The 21,239-nt window shown below is 40.8% G+C and overlaps 1 protein-coding gene across 1 annotated transcript; it reads right to left on the reverse strand.

Annotated features, from left to right (window-relative positions):
• Positions 1-960: 960 nt before the first annotated feature.
• On the reverse strand, positions 961-20,941 carry c2cd3 (C2 domain containing 3 centriole elongation regulator). The gene is made up of 33 exons (XM_061046921.1): positions 20,734-20,941; positions 19,809-20,078; positions 19,562-19,719; positions 19,208-19,365; positions 18,942-19,090; positions 18,709-18,841; positions 18,471-18,623; positions 18,231-18,378; positions 18,001-18,101; positions 17,405-17,608; positions 17,193-17,308; positions 16,989-17,107; positions 16,454-16,585; positions 15,896-16,351; positions 14,615-14,766; positions 13,026-13,269; positions 12,463-12,646; positions 12,173-12,356; positions 11,300-11,472; positions 11,069-11,204; positions 10,241-10,515; positions 9,787-9,864; positions 9,098-9,700; positions 8,672-9,016; positions 8,459-8,597; positions 8,306-8,370; positions 8,019-8,224; positions 7,797-7,927; positions 7,537-7,686; positions 7,251-7,441; positions 5,553-6,324; positions 4,587-4,695; positions 961-1,245 (listed from the first exon to the last, which is right to left on the reverse strand). The coding sequence occupies exons 1-33, from the start codon at positions 20,783-20,785 to the stop codon at positions 1,111-1,113; spliced, it is 6,621 nt and encodes a 2,206-aa protein (XP_060902904.1). The 5' UTR covers positions 20,786-20,941; the 3' UTR covers positions 961-1,110.
• Between the last annotated feature and the right edge of the window lie 298 nt (positions 20,942-21,239).

A 21,239-nucleotide genomic window follows, 5' to 3' on the forward strand; every position in this document is an offset into this window, starting at 1 on the left:
CAGCTGCAACGCCCTGAAGTAAAACCCTTTACACATCACAGGCGGCAACCTGCACGGCAGAGATAAAGAAAAGGGAAGTGGCAAAACTGCTGTTCCTCAAGTGGCCACTTGAGGCTGGCTCAGAAAATGAGTTTCTCCACATTAAGCCATTAAAATGCCAAACTTCATAGCAAAATTAAAACATATTGACATCCCAGCACAAGGCAGTGTTCTGATTATTTTAACTAATTACTAAAGGTGAAAACTATAAGTGAGGTGAATATGATTTACCTACCAGTTTTTAAAGGTATATGGATGATGAAGGGCTTGGTCCAGTAACAGGTCTCTGCTTTTTATCTGCTAAACTAATCCAGAAACTAAACTTGAGAAATTAACCGAGTTTTTAATTTTGGAGCCTTTTGGAAATTTCTAATGCCAACAATTAAACTTCTATTTTTGTTGAGTCATGGCCATGTGGCTGTCAGATCTCAATTATTTTACAACCAAATAAAGTGTCAATCAAATGTTTTATTAAATAAACAACAAATACACGGTCAGTTGCCTTTTCACTGCAATACTATCATTATGTTCCTATTTTATATGAGAGGGTCTGACTGGACCTACACCTCGCTACATTACTGTTAGACAGCGCAACACAATAAAAAAAGCTAAGCTTAAATTCTGTTGCCTTGAAGTTCAGAGTAGCCTAAAGCCTAGAGGTTGACAGCCAATATAACAGTAGCTATAATGACTCCACTGTTTTTAATAAGATAAAGATATTAAATGTTTTTATTACATTTGGTTGAATTGCACTTTAAGTTTTTACCAATGTCTTTTCATTTGCAAAGTAATCAGGAAGCAGTGTAGTGACGACTTTCAGATTCCCAACGCACACACATCTGGAAAATAAATCAAGCCTCGCCACATTTATCATGAACATCAGAGCACATTCATTATTTTTGTAAAGAGAATCTAAAAAAATACATTTATAAAAACCGGTAACAGTTCCTGTTTATTTATAAAAAATACAAAATATTATATTAAGTTACATGATCTTTTAAGGCTTTTTCATTCTTCCATTGAGCTGTTCAAATACGATCAGAAATGTTTAACAAACCAAACCACAGGATGTTAACTGTCGTCAAAGTGAGCAGCAAATATTTTGGCTATCCTTTCAGTCTCTTTCTTTATGGATGATGGCGACATGTCGGGTCGCTGTCGAGGACCTCGGAGATGTGTCATCCTGTGACCTGAAGAGCCTCGACCCTGTAAAGGTCACAACAGAAACACATCTGCAGTGAGTTTTGCATCAATAACACTTTGAGCCTCAGAACTTAGTACTTGGAAGTAGAAAGGCACATGTGCAAGGTGTGACTAAAAGCAAACACACCAATAAGTCAAAGGTTAGCTTGTTGTGTTTTTCAAGATGTGTGGTAACGTCACAAGTCAAGGCAAGGCTTCAGTTAATGTTTGTTAATAAGAAGACGATTAAGCAGGATTTATTGCATGCAACCGTTTATTAGCTCTTCTTTGAGAGATCTGTTCCTCAAACCCCACCTTAAACTAAAAGTATGAATGTTATTCTAGCACACTCCTTTAAACGTAATCCATAATGCAATGTACAGTAGTTATGTGTGTGTTTAAACAGCCATTAAGGTTTATTGTGATTGAAGGAAGAGAGGAACAGAAGAAAATAAATGTTGTTTTTTCAACAACTTATGAAGTTGCATTGTGATTTTGTTTGTTTATATTATCTAACTGCATATAGTAGTTTTAGGAGTAGTCATTTATTTCGGTCCACGTATACAGTTTTCTATTAGGAATATGCATATAAATAGTAGAATAAAAAAACATAATAAAGGCATTTGCTTTCAAGAAAAGACAAGAAGAAAAATGTCACCGCTTTAGCTTATTATACCTACCCTTATTACAGATCTAATTATCTATATATAGAGAATAATGTTCAAGTTTGATGTTGATTATTTTTGGTATCTTTGTATTACTTAAAAGGTTCTATATGTAACTTTTTACATGTATAAATCGTTTTTTATCGCCCATTAATAAGTGAACGGTTAACTGATGTGAAAAAGTAGACGTTCACTCTTTATCTGTGTTGCCTGTAAAAAAAATTTCCCCGGGTCGTATTTTCCGCAAAAGCTCCAGGAAGTGATGTTATATGCGCGTTCTCGACGTCCTCCTCACTCCGCTCCGCTTACAGAGATCAACAGAACAAACTCATCACACACTCCCGCTACAGCCAGAGGCCGTCTTCCACACACTTCTTTCCGCCCTAGGAGCTCTCACAGACGGACAAACTCATCACACACTCCTGCTCTCAGCCAGTGCCTGCCGAGACTGTCGTTTGTAGGATGGAGAATGAATACAGACACAAAGACTCCTTCACAGACTTTCACACTTTTACCTCCTCTGTAAACATTATGCCGGTAAATATCCAGTGTTTCCAATCATCCAGATGATGATGCTCGTTTGTGTACGTACGAGCATGTATGACGAGCACGCGAGCGAGAGCAAGCAACAGGTTACTGGTGCAGTTCGCCTAACAGCCTGCGGTATCGCTACAAACGCAGTATTTTTGAAAGTTACATATAGCCCCTTTAACATAATAGAATAAACCATCTTAGTTAAACTCCATGCCCTGAAATTCAAAAATAAAACCCCTCGTAACACTCTGTTTTTTATTATATAATCGTTTTTGTTGAATGTTTGAGCTCGGACTGTCGAGGACAAATAATCATCAGGACAAAGGGAAGTGTTTGGTTCGTGCAATAAAACTGCTACAGTAAACCTTTGGTTACATCATCACAGTGTCCCTAAACAGAGCGCACTATAGGTGACAGAGGGAATGTTAACGTTTTCTGAAACTGTTCAAACAAGCAACAGTTATTGACTGTAGATACTGAGGAAATATAAAAGGACTGTAACAGAGAGCACATGAGAGCAGATAGATGACACCATTTCCATTGAAGTGTAAACAATGGATTAGAACAAAAGGATACAAACTCCTGGAAGAGTATGTGCAGAATGTAAATGACATATTTGCACATGGCAGATTAAGTAAAAGTGGGTGTAACTGGACCTGTTATTGTTGCACAAATGAGAGTTAAATTATACTGAACTCATACACAATGTCTCTATTCTAGCCTGGCTTGTGTTCAACGTGCATCACGCCAAATCTGAAATGATCTATTAATTACAACCTACTTTTACTTTTTAAATTCTATGTTGTATGACAGTGGTTCTCAAACTTTTTAGACTGCGTACCACCTCTGAAAATATTTGGCTCTCCAAGTACCACCATTATGGTAGACGTTAAAATACACCGTAGGCCTATTTCTACACACATTTCATGCAAGAGGCAAATTAATTCATAAAAAGAATATTATTTATTATTGACTGCTGGCAGCCACACTGTAGGACTACTAAGGGCTAGCACTAGAACTTCCACACACAAAAGTGCAGAACAATAAAAAAGACAACTTTATACCAACAACCTGTTTGGAAATATTTAGTCTCCAGTGTTTCCCACACAAACACAATACCTGGGCCCAAGTATATTTCTGACCTGTTCTCATTTAATTTTTCATTTATTCATAAAATTGCTGCATGCCTGAGAGAGCGAGATGTAGCGGGGGAGAGAGAGAGCGCGTGAGAGTGCAGGCGCGTGCTCCGCAGGCTCGGTGCAAACAGCGCCGCTTTATTATTAGTCTGTGTTCAACATAGCAAAACTGCCTTTTAAAAAAAAATCCCTCTCGACTCCTACAGAGTCTTAAGACATCAAAAGAGAGCAGAATCACATCAGCTTCAGAGCTACAGAGAGAGAGATAGAGGGAGGGGGAGCGATAAGGTCTGCTATCCATACATGCATCAAAACTGAAGCTTCTCCTGGCTCCGTTTTAAAAATGTACAGCTGCTTGCTGCGGATTGTGTGCTGAACTCCAATAAATAACAGAATATATAATGTAGGCCTACATTAACAGAATATCTGTTAATGTAGGCCTACATTAAAATAATATAACATATCTGTTAATGTAGGCCTACAGCTGCTTGCTGTTGTTTCAGTACTGAACTATAACGGAATATTGAGTGGAACTTTTCAAAACACGAGGCGTACTCCTGTTCTTGTTTATGTCTGTGCGCGAGCATAAATTGAGCAGAATAAAGTTGTTTGTTGCAAAAACTAGATTAATTTAGAGGGGAAAACACATTTGATATAAATACAACCCAATAGATACAAGCTAGTATCTTTGCGTACCACCACAGGGAGCCCACGTACCACCAGTAGTACGCGTACCATAGTTTGAGAACCACTGTTGTATGATGTTTTATTCGTTAAAAAGATCTCTCAAACGTGGGAACATGTAACACTACCAATAGGACAGTATGTAATTAACGGCTAATCTAAATCTACAGGGGGTTAAAGTTTATACCATGACATTGTGAAGACAATGAGAATAGTTTGAATGTGATTTGATGTGGACGATGCAATGTAACGCAGCTCCAAAACGGAGCATGAAGCTGCACAGAGAGTTGAAAGTAAAAGGAGGAGTAAGAGGTGGTGGATGTCAGAGGTGGTGACAAATACTCACTGTGTCACAGGACGCCTGAGAGAAAGAAGGAGCTAATCGTATGGCTCTCATAGATGCCTCCAGCTGGCGAGAGGGCAGGAAGAAATTGGGAACCTCCACAGGCACCGAGCTTGATGTAGATTGTTAAAAAAAAAACTTAAAGATAAACAATATGAGGGTATACTACAACAGGCAAAATCAAGTTGATACAAGAGATATCGTGGGAAAAACCATAAAAGCCTAATGATGATGATGTCATCAAATTAAAAGAACAAGCAGAGAGAGATGGTTTAGGATTTTAAATTTGTCTTGAAGAATCTATGCTTTAGTTTTGTGACATCCAGAGCTAAACTTTTTTGTGTAGCAGAGGCTGCATGCCTGGACATCCCATGGATTCTTGTTTAACATCACACATACGTGTTTGAAATCATTTCTTAGCCGACGCTAAACCAGCATCCTTAAGTATCCCAATTGGGTTTTGTGCAGTTTATACAAATTTTACATTATTAAAACAAGGTTAAATTATATACTATTATTTCAATCCCCTTATCAGTTTAATAGATGGCCTGTGACTATGTCTGCATTTGAAGTTTATTTTCAAGTCTTTCTGCTCCAGTCTTCAGAAAAGCATGAGGCAGGGTAGTTTAGAAAAGCAACAAAGCCCGATGAAGGGAAGAGTTGGGGTGGGAGCAAGAGTAAACAACACACGATGATGACTGCTGATTGTGTTCAGAGTGACACAAAAAGTCAACATTGACACATTATTTGAGCCCTAACCATGAGTTTTACCTTCACTTAATAAGTAGAGAGCTGGGATGAAAAAGCCTTCTTGCAGAGCGCCCTAAAACAAACATCTCCCACGCAAACTGTAAGCTCCATGCTCACTAAAGGTTAACCTCTCATTAAATTGTTTCTTTTTATATTTCATGATCTTCTGAAGCAAAAAATCTGATGTAAGAGGAAACAACAACTTCTGATCAAGGATACAGTTTGAGTGGAGTGTCTTGATTGTCTTGGGTGCCTGAAGCATCATGGGTATCTGTGGTGTGCTGTGTTCTGGGTGGTGAACTCTTTTCATTCATGCTGTCGGGTTCTTCTCCTCTCTCATGTACAACTCGTGGTGCCCTTTCAACATCTCTGTCTACGTCTGAAACATCTTCTGCTGATCCGTTTAAACTTTCATCATCGCGCTCTCTCTCTTCTCCTCTGGTAAACTCGTGTTCCTCACCACTTTCGTTAGTTTGGAGATTAACCATCTGCCAATTCTCTCCGTCATCTTGGCTCAGATCTTGCTCCTCAGATGCCTCCAAGCTTTGAAGAGAAACCAGATCAGGGTCAGACATGATGCTGGTCCAAGGACTGGTTTTGTCTGTTAAAGAGGTCATTTCATTCAGAGGTCTCGGCTGCAAAACGACCACGTCGTAGTCTCCGTCATTGTCTTCTTCAGCTTCCTCATCCTCTCTGAGCTCGGTGCTGTCTTCATCTCTATCTGACCCTTCTTTGTTTTCGTCCTCAGACACAGAAGCTTGGTAGTTATGTCTGTCGTTTTCTTCCTCAGGCTCAGAGTCCCACTTGTCGTCAGGCATCTTTGGCAGAGGCGTCAACATCCGAAACACATCTTCTTGGGAAGAGTTTGAAGCTCTGCGTGGACTGGAGAGGCTCTCAGTGATAGTTTGCAGGTTGTTGTCAGCAAAGGGGGAAGTTGTTGAGCTGCTCGGTAGATTTGAGGGAATCTTTGTTGGGTTGTGTTCTTGTAGACCTGGGTGAAAAGGACAGCGGAGATTTAAGCAATACTCAGGCTTATTTCTGACTGAACAATCTTTGTCTGTCTTCTTTTTCTTCTAGCGATCAAGATCATCTCTCTCAACACTTTGACACATGTCGTTCCCCACTATCTGACCCTTTTTGATTTACTACTCCATCTACTGACCTGTCTACAATAAAGTCATAACCGTCATAGAAGGATCTTTAAAAAAATGTGGCAGTTAATGCATCTCATCGTTGATTTTATGCAGTTGCTCTGATTGAATTCCTCAGCTTTGAAGTTATACAAATTATTTTTAAAATATTCTCTTTGTAATGCATTTTAATTATCCATAGCTTAATAAAAACAATAGTTGCAGATCTTTAGTATTGTGCTTGATATTAGTTGATATACATTTTCTAGGTATACATAGCATGGTCACTTTAAGAGTGACACCAAAGAGCAACGTTGTTCCTTCTTCAGAGGACTGCATCCACTGTGTGAGCTACACAGAAGACTGCGTCTACAGAAACTGAAGGTGATGACCTCTATATACTATATATAGGAGGGCGGCAGTAGCTCAGTCTGTAGGGACTTGGGTTGGAAACCGGAGGGTCGCCGGCTCAAGTCCCGGTGCGGACCAAATATGGAAGTTGGTCTGGTAGCTGGAGAGGTGCCAGATCACCTCCTGAGCATTGCCGAGGTGCCCTTGAGCAAGGCACCAAACCCCCACCCCACCATCAGCCCGCTGTGGGCAGCTCCGTCACTCTGACATCTCTCCATTAGTGCATGTCCATAGGATCCTGTTTGTGTGCATGTGTGTATATACACTTCAGCCTATGTGTGTGTTGCATGACTACAGAGTGTAAAAACTGAAATTTACTACTAAATCCAGTCATATTTAGCACATAGCTCGCTAATATGGGTCATCTTTATCTCACCACTAATGATATTGTTGACTTCTCCGACTAACTGGTTGGACCTGAGAAGAAGCTGACATGAGTCTGTCTCGGCGTCCCTCTCCTCCTCATGCTTGGTTTGAACATCCTGCTCAATCACAGGCGGGAATGTGGGAGTTGAAAGCTTGCGGCTGAAGTATTTTTGGATGTTGTCCAGCTCACTTAGTTTTTTCCTGCAAAGATGAAAGATTTGATGTTTAAGTTCAGGTTTTAAGCTAATACTTAAAAATCATCAAAGCAATGACGAGTGACTTGGAGTGAATGATACCTGAGTGCTGAAAACAGGAAGGAGCTGGATGGGTTGATGTCTGCAGCAGTGCTGCTACCAATAGAATTATTTGCCGTTTGCTCCTGCAGACTCTGATGGTAGAGACGAACTTTGTCCATGTGTTCAAAATAGCGATCACTCTCACTGGATCTGAGCATTTGTAGGGATAAAACATTAAGTAAACAGTAGGCAGTGGACGCTTTTTGGGGCATGTCTTAATAGGTTTTAAACACTTAGTTTACAAAACATGTCTGAGTTACCTTTCAGAGAACAGCCGGTCTGTGTGGTCAGGTGAGGAAATCTTCTGCTCGGGGTATCGACTGATGTGAGCAGGAAAGCTGGTGTAAGTTGCTGTGGTATGATAGCTGAGAGGAAGCGCCTGGAATAAAGCCTGTCAATCAAACACATTTGTCAATATTACCCTTTAAAAAAAAATAAAAAAAAATAAAAAAAAAGCACACTATAAAAATATTTTCTCTCACTGATGAGTTTGTGGCAGCTTCCTCATTCACAGTTTTTCTCTGTCCTCGGAGGTCTTGGAGTCCTCTCAGTGGAGTGATGGACACCTTGAGCTGGCCGTGACACTGACCACTGAAGTCTGTGATGTTGTACCAACCGCACACTGACTGGAACCCACAGAGTAAGGGGGACAGGTCTACAGAGGCAAATCCAAGCACCCTCTCCATTTCTATGGAAGTAAGTCAACCCAAGAGTGATGAAATAAATCAAAAAATTTCAATCTGCAACACATCCAAAGTGCTTTCTGTACCTCCTTTATGCCAGACTTTGAACACAAGAGATTGCTGTGGATCAACCAGTAGCTGTTTTGAAAGCCTGTAAATTGAAAAAAAACTATCAGCCTTATTTTGATGTGTTTCAGTGACAGATTTACAGGTAGCGTAATATTTATTGTATAGGTGACCTGCACTCATGTTGATGGTCCCAAACAGGGCAGTCTGTGTTGTCTATGACAGCCGTGGACGCATGTTCATCAGAGTCTGCAGTGAGGTACGAAACACAGCAGCACAGCGTCCCTCCATTGCGCTCTGTAAGAGGACAGCCTTTAAGGGAAACACATTATTCATTTAATACACAAAAAGAGAAAAGGTGGAGAGAAAAAGAGATTTATCATTACCTTTCAGATTCAGGTGCATCGCACTGTCCACTGTCACAGTCACAGGGAAAGATTCATCCAGGCTTGTTTCTGTGTGCTGAACTGATGGAAAGTCTGGAGTTGCTCTGGTGGATTTGTTCTTGTGTCTGCTCTGTGTTCGGGACTTTTCGGGCGAAGCAGGCGAAGGGGTTCGATTTGCTGCTTCTGTCTCTTCTGGTAAGAGCTCTACCTGGCTGTCTGAATCCACCTGGGTGTCAACCCCAGCAGGAACCTCCATAGGGACAAAACCAACTGTGAGGGTAATGTGCACCCTGAGTGCAGCCCCTTGTAGATCAGCTGCTGAGCGCCTGAACAGCGGATACACTCCTGTAAAATCACAAAACTGTGATTACACACAGAAATATAGCTAGAGTTTTAATAAATAAAAAAATATCTATAACTTCTTACCACTGAGAGTGAGCTTCTGCTTAGGCGTCTTCGCAAGAGAAGACAGATCGACAAAAGCTGAACCAACCAGTCGGTCTGTATCTCGGGGCCTTTGGGTTTTGTCTTTTTTAAAGGCCACCCACACCTGTACCTCCAGCCTCTCCTCTCGAAGATACCACATCAAGGGCTGAGTGCTCATCAGCTCCACGCTTCTACTTCCCTGGAAAGTCACAGTGGCTTGGCCTTCCTCCTCAACAGAGGGGTGTTTCATCTGTGAGCAGAAAGCTTCCTGGTCGTAGAACTTGTACCTGAAGTAGCAGTAAGTGGATCGCTGCAGCTGGCTGTGGCCCGGCAGGAGTAAACAATGGACAGGTATCCACACTCTAGGCATCGAAAAAGTCAAAGAGATTTTTCTTGTGCTGTTCTCCCAGTCTTCTTCTTCTTCATCTTGCATTTCATTCTGGGTTCTTTCCCAGCCCACGCCTTCAGCAGCTTTAATGACTCTTTCTCTGTCCGAGTGGTGGGCGAAGTTAACTGAGATCTCAAGGCCCCCAACCAAGATGTGCTGGTGCTGAGAGGAACTTGTATCTTGTGGTATATAAAGTCCAAACCAGCCCGATATACCTGATAGAAAAAACAAAGAAAGCATAATGACTATTTGTCCTTAAGGATACCTACTTGACCAAGCAGTCTGTCACAGTGCAGCCTACCTGTTCTTTTATTTATGAGATCGGCCAGAGGTATTTTCATTGTTCCCAACATCACATCCTTCCGCTTTTGGTCAAGCACTGCAGCAACAAATGGAAAACAACAAATGAACCCCTTAGATACTGAAAATAGATACTACAATTTGAATTGAACAGATACAGAAACACTATTTCAATACCATGTTTCGAGAAACAAACAAATCTATTGTACAGAATCTTTTTTAGCCTATACTTGGAGGATCTCTGTTTACATTAGCAAAGTAATTACAGATGTAATGTTGGTTTCACTGCATCATGTACATACATCTCAAGGAAAGGTAAATACAAGTAGGTTAACAGTGTTGAAGACATTATTGCAAGCACAAGAAGTGTGCCTGGAAAAATTCATAACAAGTGATGTGTAAATCTGTTACCTAGCTTAACATGTTGTTGTGGTAAAAAAAGAAAATAAGCCTACTTAATCCTTTGCGACTGTCTTTGTTCCAGACAGTGAAGACAGCAGAGGCCTCCTCCAAGTGCTCAGCCAGGCTGCGGGTTTCTCCGCTGCTCCTATGAACCAGCAGGTCACAGGACAACTCCACGTGGTGGTCAAACTCCGGGCAGAAGGTCCTCGCAGCTACACGGGTGCACCTCCTGTCACTCTCAGGCAGGAAGGAGAGTTGGACTGTGACATACGAGTTCACTCCCACACCGGCAAAGTAGCTGAATCTGTCATCCTGTTCTGACAAAACCCTGAAATGCAGAAGCGATATTCCAATCTGAGGACACTGCAGCAGCAACCACAAATACGTGTAAGGAAGAAAAATAGCAAATCTTGTTTAACTTTAACTGATGTTTTTTTGGTGTGACATGAGACCAGCATCTTCAAAAAGAGCCAAATCTGAATCTGAACAATCAAACTTTAACATATGAAAAGATCAAAAACATAACAATTTGTCAGCTCTCAACAGTTAACACAAGTACACAAGCTAAACCAGTTTTCTTGGCAATAGCAGTGAGATATTTGATAACAAAGGATCAATGGGTGTCCTGTGCGCAGCCGTGCTACTCATCCAGGGTGCAGCCAGAGCAGGAACAGACAGCTTTGAAGATCAGAGTAATCCAGTGCACACCATGACTGTTCAGTTTGACTTGAAAGCTCGATGCATATAAAGCATTGGAGCGAACAACACGTTTGTTTCCCTCTACTTAAAATATGCACCCATTCCACCTTGAACACCTGATTTTGCAAACTATCACATGGACAATCTCAAAGTACAGAAGTAGGACGCCAGTGGGGATTTACCGTGCTGCTGCCTGCAGACCTGACGCTCTGTGCACTTGGACTGCGAGTGTCACAACACGAGCAGAAGCTCCTCTAACTGTCTGCCCTTCAGTTCTCATTGGTCGGTGCTTGTACCTAACACACACATCCAGCAGGCCTTAAAAAAAAAACAAAGCAGAGAAGTCTGAACATTTAAGAAACTAAATGTTTCACTACAGTATTTTAATACCATAAATCTGTGTGTCTGTGTACCTGAGGGCTGAGGCTGACGCCCGGTGGGACTGTCTGTCCTGGGAATCAGGGGCAGGGAGAACATTTGAGCCTCATCAGGGTGCTGTCTCTGCATGGTGATCATGGCGCACAGCTTTGACAACGGGAGTAATCCTTTGGCGACAAGCTGGTCTCGAACATTTGGATAATAATATCTGCAGGGACATAAAAAAAAACTGTGTAAGAAACAAATTTATGTTCTATGCTATGAACAGCAGTCATTAAAATCCCTCCTATCTTAGACACTTAAAGGGGACATATTGTGAAAAATCAATTTTTCTGAACATATATTTAGGTAACCTGAGTAACTACTGACCCACAAAATGTTAAGTAAACCCATCCAGTCCTTTGTTTGTGATCTGCATAAGTCTTACAACACAGAGAAAATTGCTCTGTTTCTAATGTGCTCTCCTTGTGACATCACATGGTATATAAAAAAAGAAAAAGAAAAAAAAAAGACCCTCCCCTCCCCTGATATCTCTACCCATGGACTCCACCCCCAGCCTAGAAGGTGGCAGGCCCGCCATTTTTATTCTTGCTAGCAAAGGAGTGATGTCTACGGGGAAAACTCAGGGGGGGCTCATTGCATTTAAAGAGACACACACACCAAAACGGAGCCTTCTGAGAGAGCTGGTTTATACAGGGTCACAAACCTCCTCTGGTGCTTGATTCATGTTATATTTTGACCAAAGCACAGCACAGATGTTTCATTTAGACCACAGGGGGTATAATAAGTCCTATTTAAATGTTGCATTAAACAGATGTTGCTAGATTTACAAGATAGAAACAATTGATAGGAGAAGACACATGAAACATGTTTTTTTGCTAATGGACAAGACAGTAAAAAACACAAACCTGCACCACACTTCAAACTGGACCCCCCCTCCACTGCTTAGGCCTTGACTTGAAAGAGAGCTGAGCAGCAGCCTCTGAGCAGGAACTCCTTCAGGAGCCAGAAGCACATGAGTCTCAGTGTGGCCGAACACCGGGTCAGGGACACAGAGAGTCGTGGTGGTACGAAAGAGCTTCAGGTTCAGGCCTGTCAGAGAAGAGATAACAGTACTCAGGTCAGTGTGATGCAGAAGGAGGAAAAGCCTGGTTGGGAAATCTTCATTTGAAGGTTTTATACACACAAATAGCCTTACTGCTCTCTATTAAGTTTTCATCCACTTTTGCAGCTGGGTCTGCCTCCTGACAGGGGAAACTGTACTGGACGTAGCAGTCTGCCTCACCCCACACCGTGGACTGCAGAGGTGTCAGCCCATTCACCTTCTCCACTCGAATAACAAACAGATGTTCTCTCATAGTGTCTGGGCGTGATGCAATGACCTGAGGAAAACACAAAGGAGAAAGAGATGAGAGTCGACATGTTGTCCGCACAGCGTTGAGTCTAAACATTTCTTATACATTTTTCCAAAGTATATCTTATAGAAAATAGAACTCTGTTATTAAGTATGACCTTTTTGAACCATTCCTCATGGTAAAAAAACAGGTTACTGTGTTTAGTAACTCATTAGAAATATATTTAAAAGTTCAGCTTTGAACTTATTTACACATCAGCATTTTATTCCTCATTCAACTATAAACCTTTCCTATAAACAGGCGTTGAGTGATGAAACATGCATGCATGCAAACCTTCACTTATCTGGTTGACAACAAAGATAAAGAAAGATGCTTCAAGCGTTGTGTGGCTCACATTAACACTGACCTTTGTTTGAGAATGCGGTTGGTGATCGAGCAGATGAACTGGTCTCACAAGATGAGGTAAAGAGTTGTAGGTTTCATCCCTTGTGCGCTGAAAGGCAACTATCTGCTCTGATTGGCCCAGAGCCAAAACAACCCTGAGATATCCTTTACAACCGCCTGAGAACACGTCAACCACGGGCATGTAGCAGTCCACCCCTAAAACAGGGTACTGCGCCTGGAGAAGAAGGTGAGCGATCTTTGGATCCCTGGGAAAAGAGAGCACATGCAGTCTAATTATAGCATTTAAAAAAAGACCTGTGCCACCATTGTGTTGCTTCGTGGTATGATAAAGGAATGTTGTTTGTACGCTCCATTGATTCATTTTCTGCATGCTTGGACTTCATTCTCACATTTTTTTTGTTGCATTTCTTTTATAAATTATTGTATTCATGTGTTTTTACATATTTTATTCAGCAGATTTAGTTCACTTGTAAAATACATCTTTGTTAGATAAACACAATTGCAATTACCATCGCCACCTGCTATTTGAATTAGGTGTGCAATAGCACCTCCCAGAGGGCAGGCTATAAAACAACAGTCTGTTTAGCTTTTTAGCCCACAAACAAAAATATCACAATTCCTGCAGCCGTGAAGGAGAATCTTTAATCTCAATCGAGAAGGAATTTGGTTTTGAAACTGTCAAGAAATTGGGGGAAATGTTGGTAAAAATGTCCATTTAAGGCAGGGGTGTCCAAAGTGCGGCCCGAGGGCCATTTGCGGCCCTTGAGGGGATTTTTTGCGGCCCATGACTTCAAATGAAGAATCAGAAGATTTTGGCCCGAGGCCTTGATTAAGATTGGCACATTATCTTATTTTTCTTTTTCATGTTAACAAGGGCTGAACAATATTCCTAAAATAGAGAATGTTCAGTAACATGTATGTTGTTATTTTTTTTAAATCTACAGCTTTTACTATTTTCCACATTTTTTTGTAAACTATGAAAAAAAACGTATGCAAAGACTGTTGTTTAACCATTTAATGACCTGAGCTAAATGCAGAAAGCTTTTCCAAAAAAAACTTAACCACGTTACAGGCTTGATTCTGAGAAAAAAAACAAATAAAGTAGAAGGAAGAAATCAAAATTTTCCTTTTATTATTTTATTTTTTCCTTTTTTTTAAAGGGTTTCTTTAGCGAGCCTTTTGATTCTGATCTACAAAGCCTTACTATTTTTTTCAACTATATTTTAAAAAACAAAACCTGTGGCCCGCGAGCGATTCTAACACGACAATTTTGGCCCGCAAGAAAAAAAGTTTGGACACCACTGATTTAAGGTGTAAAGTTGTGATTTTCTAAAACCTTGTTTTGACTGGAATCTAACTACAAAAAGTAATTCCTCTTATAAAAAGAGAAGCAAAAAGGCCACAAATATTCATATTTGAGTGAATTTTCTCTATATTTGCATGAGTGCTTACATAAATTATGAATCGATGGTCAAGAAAGTTTCAGGTAAATTTTGTCAAACAAATACAGACTGCCCATTCCAGCTTTCTACCTCTTGAAATCTCTAGTTATCATTTACATGATTTGTCCTATGCCTTTACTCGACTTGCCTGAAAGACATGTAGAACTGGTGGAGAGGTAATTTAACGAGGCCCAGGAGTCGATCTTGCGCTGAGCTTCCTGTCTTCTGCCACACCTCAACCACCATCATGTTGTTCCTCATACGTTCCAGCAGTTTGGATGTTAAGGCCACAGGAGTCACCTGAGGCAGAGGTTGGAGAAAAGTAATAAAGAAGTGTGCATTTAAAAGACGTCCCCACTGTAACCCGATTGAAAACTTCTAAAATGCTGATAGCAGTGGTTCTCAAACTTTTTAGACTGCGTACCACCTCCGAAAATATTTGGCTCTCCAAGTACCACCATTATGGTAGACGTTAAAATACACCGTAAGGCCTATTTCAACACACATTTCATGCAAGAGGCAAATTAATTCACAAAAAGAATATTATTTATTATTGACTGCTGGCAGCCTCACTGTAGGACTACTAAAGGCTAGCACTAGAACTTCCACACACAAAAGTGCAGAACAATACAAATTACAACTTTATACCAACAACCTGTTTGGTCTCCAGTGTTTCCCACACAAACACAATACCTGGGCCCAAGTATATTTCCGACCTGTTCTCATTTAATTTTTAATTTATTCATAAAATTGCTGCGTGCCTGAGAGAGAGAGAGCACGTGAGAGTGCAGGCGCGTGCTCCGCAGGCTCGGTGCAAACAGCGCCGCTTTATTGTAAGTCTCTGTGTTCAACATAGCAAAACTGCCTTTTTAAAAAAAATCCCTCTCGACTCCTACAGAGTCTTAAGACATCAAAAGAGAGCAGAATCACATCAGCTTCAGAGCTACAGAGAGAGAGAGAGATAGAGGGAGGGGGAGCGATAAGGTCTGCTATCCGTACATGCATCAAAACTGAAGCTTCTCCTGGCTCCGTTTTAAAAATGTAGGGCTGCTTGCTGCGGACTGTGTGCTGAACTCCAATAAATAACAGATTATCTGTTAATGTAGGCCTACAGCTGCTTGCTGTTGTTTCAGTATTGAACTATAACAGAATATCCAGTGGAACTTTTCAAAACACGAGGCGTACTCCTGTTGTTGTTTATGTCTGTGCGCGAGCATAAATTGAGCAGAATAAAGTTGTTTGTTGCAAAAACTAGATTAATTTAGAGGGGAAAACACATTTGATATAAATACAACCCAACAGATACAAGACAGATAAGAGTACGACGGTTTGTTTTTTATATTGTGGAGATTTCTTTGCGTACCACCGGTGGTACGCGTACCATAGTTTGAGAACCACTGGCTTATAGGACTTGATATCCTGGACTGACCTGAACAAAGTTGAATGATGGATTTCTCTGACCCCAACTGATCCCAGATCGTGCAGTTTCATCGCTCCAAAACAGTTTACAGTTCAAGTACACATTGGGAGCCTGCATGGGCCCACAGTTGAAGTCCTTTCCATCTGGCACCATGAGTAAGGTGTGCAGAAGGACCTCAGGATCCTCCTCCACCTGCCGACAGGATTTATGAGGAGATGTGTGCAGGACATGATGGGGAGTGGGTTCTTTGAAGGGTTTTTGAGGACTCCAAACTTTAAGCCTTGAATCTCCAAAAGAGCCATCTTGTAAATCCTCTCTGCTTGTGTCAACCTGCTGAGGCCTGGAGCTGCTCTCTCTGTGTGGACTGAGTGCAGTTTGTGAAGGAGATGTGTCGCTCCAAGCCAGCTTGCTTCTTTTTTTTTCAGAGGAGAAATCTTTGTTGTCTTTTGCAAGTTCTACTGACACCTGGAAAACAAAAAAGAAACTTGCTGAAGAAAGTCTGGCTTGCAAACATCAATTCATGGGTAAAAACAAACAAACAAACAAACAAAAAAAGCAGTATGTCACCTTTAGAGGTCCAACCTCCCGCATTTCACAGTTTCCTTCCACATTCAGCACAGGTAAGATGACAGACTGACTCAGCTGCTTACTCTGCAGCAGACAGTGCAGAGGGTGAACTGCCTTACCAATGAGAACAGGCTGTAACAAGAGAGACCATACAGCATTATAGTGCATCATAGTTATGACTGATAAACTTCTTTATTTTTTACTTCCACTCTTGTATTGAAGCTGTTTTTTTCTTTCAGTGCAGAATGAGATGCCGTGTTTGACAGAGTAAATGTATCATTTCAATAGAACACATCATTAATATCTGTAACCATACCAACCATGTTAAAGATGAAATAATATGTTTGGTTGTGTTCTGCCAACAGATGAGCCTTTTTATTTATTATCACACAACGTCTAACCTCAATTAATTCAGACAGGGACCAATGCAAGAAACAGAAACATGCAGGGTTGATACTCAAGAGACACTCAACAAATATGACCAATTTTAACCAATCAAAAGAGTTTACATTTTTGCCCAAAGCTTCTTACTTACTTTCTTTTGGTTGCTGTTGCGTGAGTGAATCTTAAAAATCAGATCAGTTTCCCACCATTGTTTAACAGTTGCTGTACTGAGGAGGACAGGAAACACGGTGTGCTGGTGGAACCTGACCACTAAATAAGGAAAAGAAGTAAAATATATGTAAGATACCATTAGATTGTTCTCACTTATAAATGAAAGGATTCTTACAGATCTTACCTCCTCCATTGACTTTACTGGCAACAGCTCTCGTAACTTCTCCTTCTCTTCCTTTAGTGCGATCATGTCGACTACAAGTCGAAGCCTTCGGGAACAGGTACTCAATGAAATATGTGCTAGTGAAAGAGAAAAGACATATGAAAGACTTGTGATATTCATAATGACAATTTTTTTTAAAGAGAAGTTCAAAACATTTCAAATACTTTGCTTACCACTTCTTCATGTTTAATGGTCGAGGGGGTTTTCCTTTACTTGAGGTTTTCCCAGGTGTGGTGTTAGAACTCCCTGAAGGTACGGTCAGAGAGTCAATGGTGACTCTCGCCAGCCGCATCGAACTCAGTAAAGACATGTGCTCTGAACTCAGGCCAGGAGGAAAATCAGCAGAATCTGCAGACCACTGAGGCTCTGAATTTGGACTGTACAGACAAAATATGGTAAATAATGGTCTTGAATGTACAAACAGTGGTATAACAGGATGTTGAATTTAGACTATTCTCATTGTATTTGTGTCAATAATATGCATTTCTGGATCCTTTGATTTTTAAATGCATCGTGCATTTCAGGTTTATCAACTCAATTTGGAGGGGAATTTGGGGAATGACATGCGGGAAAGGAGCCACAGGTCAGACTCAAACCTGGGTCCGCTGGCTTGGAGGACTATGGCATCCGTACGCACGAACTATGTGGCGCACGCACGAACCACACAAATCACATTAGAAAGGAAAATTAAAAATAAATAAAATAAGGTGACCTCCTGACCTTCTAAGAAAAGATGCAGCATGGACTAACAAGCATTTAAAGCCCTTACCGTCCACTAGTCTTAGGTCCAGACTGTGTCGGATGTTTTTGGCTGGAGGACTCTGTTTGTCGTTCCCCAGCCTCAGGGTCACTTTGGGTCATGTCTATAATCTGAAAGAAAATTTAAAAAAATGTAAAATAAAAAATTCTCTGCAAGAAAATCCAAGTAAACTTGAAGTAATATTTCACATAAAAATACATATTTTTGGTGTTGCAGGAGTTTTAGCTCTTAATACTTACAGGGGTTTTATAAAACAAATTTTCCAGTAAGCTCTGGTCATATTGAGGGTCATTGAGCTCACTGTCCCCACACACACTGCTATGGCCAGACAGAGATTCTAGGGAGCAGTGCTCTCCATCCCAGGGAGGCAGAGGAGAAGTGTTCAGGCTAAAAAGGAATTTAAAAAAAAAGGCTAACAGTCATGGTGACAGAAAAGGCTTGTATTGGTTGACTCATGAAGTTAATACACACATACATACCTGCCAAGGAGCAGATCAACAGCTCTGTTATCCATGTCTGCAGGACAATCTAAGCCATCGTCTTTGACTACAGCAACATCGTCACAGTGCTTGAGAGCTGAATCAGCATGAAGAATATTTTGAAGAAACGTTCCAGAGGGAGAAGAGGAGGGTCTGCTGACAGAGAAACAAAATGTTATAGACTATGCATTAAAGGTGGTAAAAAAGCATTGTTATTACAAAATGTATAAACACTCACTTGGACAGTGGCAGGATGTTATCCTTTGGGAGAGGCAGAGGTGTGTCTTTCAGAGCTGGGGCAGAATCTGTGTCACATTTTAAAGCTGATACGACCATGGCATTTCTCAGCTTGTTTCCACGCTCGAGAATAACTGTTTTTGAAGAAAATGTGGGAGAGGTTGTCAAGAAAAGGCAAAATGTTTCCTTTTTTTAGTTGTATATAAAAGGATGTTAAGTCGTTCTGTAACCAACCTGAGAGGATATCATTGGTAGTTTCGCTTGAAGGATTCACAGCTGTTTGATAGTTCTGAGATCTGTTTGTTCCCGACAACGGATTCTTCAGGGACTCTTCTTTGCCATTGTCCTTTTGCTCATTTTGGAAATATAAGTGGTCTTTCCCTCTGAAAACATTACAGCAAAATATACAATAAGTACGTTCTGATCCAGGATGAACTTACGACCTGTTAGCTTTTACAGCTAAGAAGACTATCATATTAGGAACAGGAACAACTTCAAACCTGGGTGTGTTTCCACCGCTGCCGCCAGCTGAGAGTGATCTGGGCTGCAAAGGCACAGTCAGTGTGGGGACTTGCAGTACTTCAGTGCTGATATCTGTGGCGGGACATGAGCTGCTGCTGTCATAGGCTTCCACCAGGGGCTCCAAGTTGAGTGATACCTGAAGAGATAAAAGAACCAGATGCGGATATGAATAACAATTGGTGACGGAAATTATTTGAGCTGAGTCTCTGCATAGCTCTTAACTATGAGGTAGTCATTAAGTCATTGTACAACACAAAATTTTAGTGTTAACCAAACATAAAATACACTTTCCCACAAGCGCAGCTGGAAGGTAAATATCAATTTCCACTCACCTGTAACTCTCCAAGCTTCTCAGATGTGGGAGAAATGATGGTGTAAAATCCACTTATGGAGTGTGAAAGAGAGAGACGAGAGATGCCGGTCACCTGAGATCTTGCAATCGGCAAATGATCCGGTTTTGTCAGAACTTCCAGTACCATAGAGCCCATATCTGTTCATCAATGACAGGGTATTGTTCGTTTTATAAAATGTGTTTTACGAAACAGGAAATATTAGATATTTGAAAGTGTCCTAAGTTACCTGTAAGATATGAGGTGAACTGCTTTGGCCCACAGCGAATGGGGAAGCGAGCTGTGGTCTTGATGATCTTCTGTGACAGCTGTGATCCATCTCTTGGTAAGAAATGAGTCCCGTTGGATGACTCTCCCCACCAGCGCAGCCTGACGAATGTCGCAGACGGAGGTTTGTGGACTGTCCATAACACACGACTTATGGTCACTCGCAGGAAGCATCTCAGCTGTCCCTCGACCAGGGGAGGGAGGCTGGTGGAGGCGGTCACATCGCTGGGGACTGTAAGGAGTTTATGTTTATATCAGCGGACTCAAAACATGCACAGTACGTAACTATAGAGGATAATGAACGGCATATGATGCGAACATCAAGTTTAGCATTTGTTGCAGGTTCTGCCTGGTTGTTGACATTGTATGTTCAGTTGTTGTTTTTTTACTTTCTGGAGTTACACATGTTGATATGATCTATTCTCTACAGATCTCATTAATTTAAGCATATTGAAATTTAAGTTCAACATCAATCTCAAGATGTAATCAAGTAATTCTATTACTGTGATGTATTGACATATTCAAATATTATTGTAAATATGCATTCCCATTAAAACAAGATAACAGTATTCTGAAAAGGGAAATTACTATGAAGTTATTTAATAGTTGTTAACTTTTACTTTCAGCATTTTAGGGCTTCTGTTTCCCATCAAACTAAAGGTACACTAAATATATAACACTTTTATTTAACGAACAAATGCAAACAAGATTGACAACACACACATAACATAAACATCACAAACGGAGAGAAAGCTACAACACATCGTTTCTATACTTTATTATATTTTAAGCTGATATACGAGGCGAATGAGAGACTGACAGCTGACGGTAACTTAACTACAGTCCTGTGTGATGCTAGCAGCTAGCCAAAGCTAACAACACTTTACCTTTCTTTTTGCTGCCTCCAGCTTTGACGGACTTCTGTTTTCTGCTCTTCATCCCGCAGCTCAGTAAATATAGGTGAAGAATGATAGCCTGGCTAAAGCAGGGGCCGAAACGTTAACAGGCATAGTTTTATAACCAGTTTGCAAGAAACTAATAATCCGTTTAAAATAGCAGCAGGAGCTACGCAGACACAAACACGATACAAACGGCAGCGCGCTAAACAGTTTCCGAGCAACGAACGCCCCGCCTCCTCCGCCGCTGCTCGCGACTGAAGCACTCTGGGAATTTGAGTTTGTTAGTTGAGGTGGGTTTTAATTTTCAGTCATTAAATCCACAACAATACATCATGTCTTGAAATAAATCAACATATGAATTGAATTTGAAATCTAAGTTTGAGATGTGTTACATCTATCAGATTTACTATATCTTTGATGCTTAAATATTTGTTACCTATTAACCTTTAATTCTTAATGTAGGCTATAACTTCCACTTGCTATCAAGTAGCCTA

This window comes from Labrus mixtus, chromosome 9, assembly GCF_963584025.1.
Source record: "Labrus mixtus chromosome 9, fLabMix1.1, whole genome shotgun sequence".
In the NCBI taxonomy this organism is placed as follows: Eukaryota; Metazoa; Chordata; class Actinopteri; order Labriformes; family Labridae; genus Labrus; species Labrus mixtus.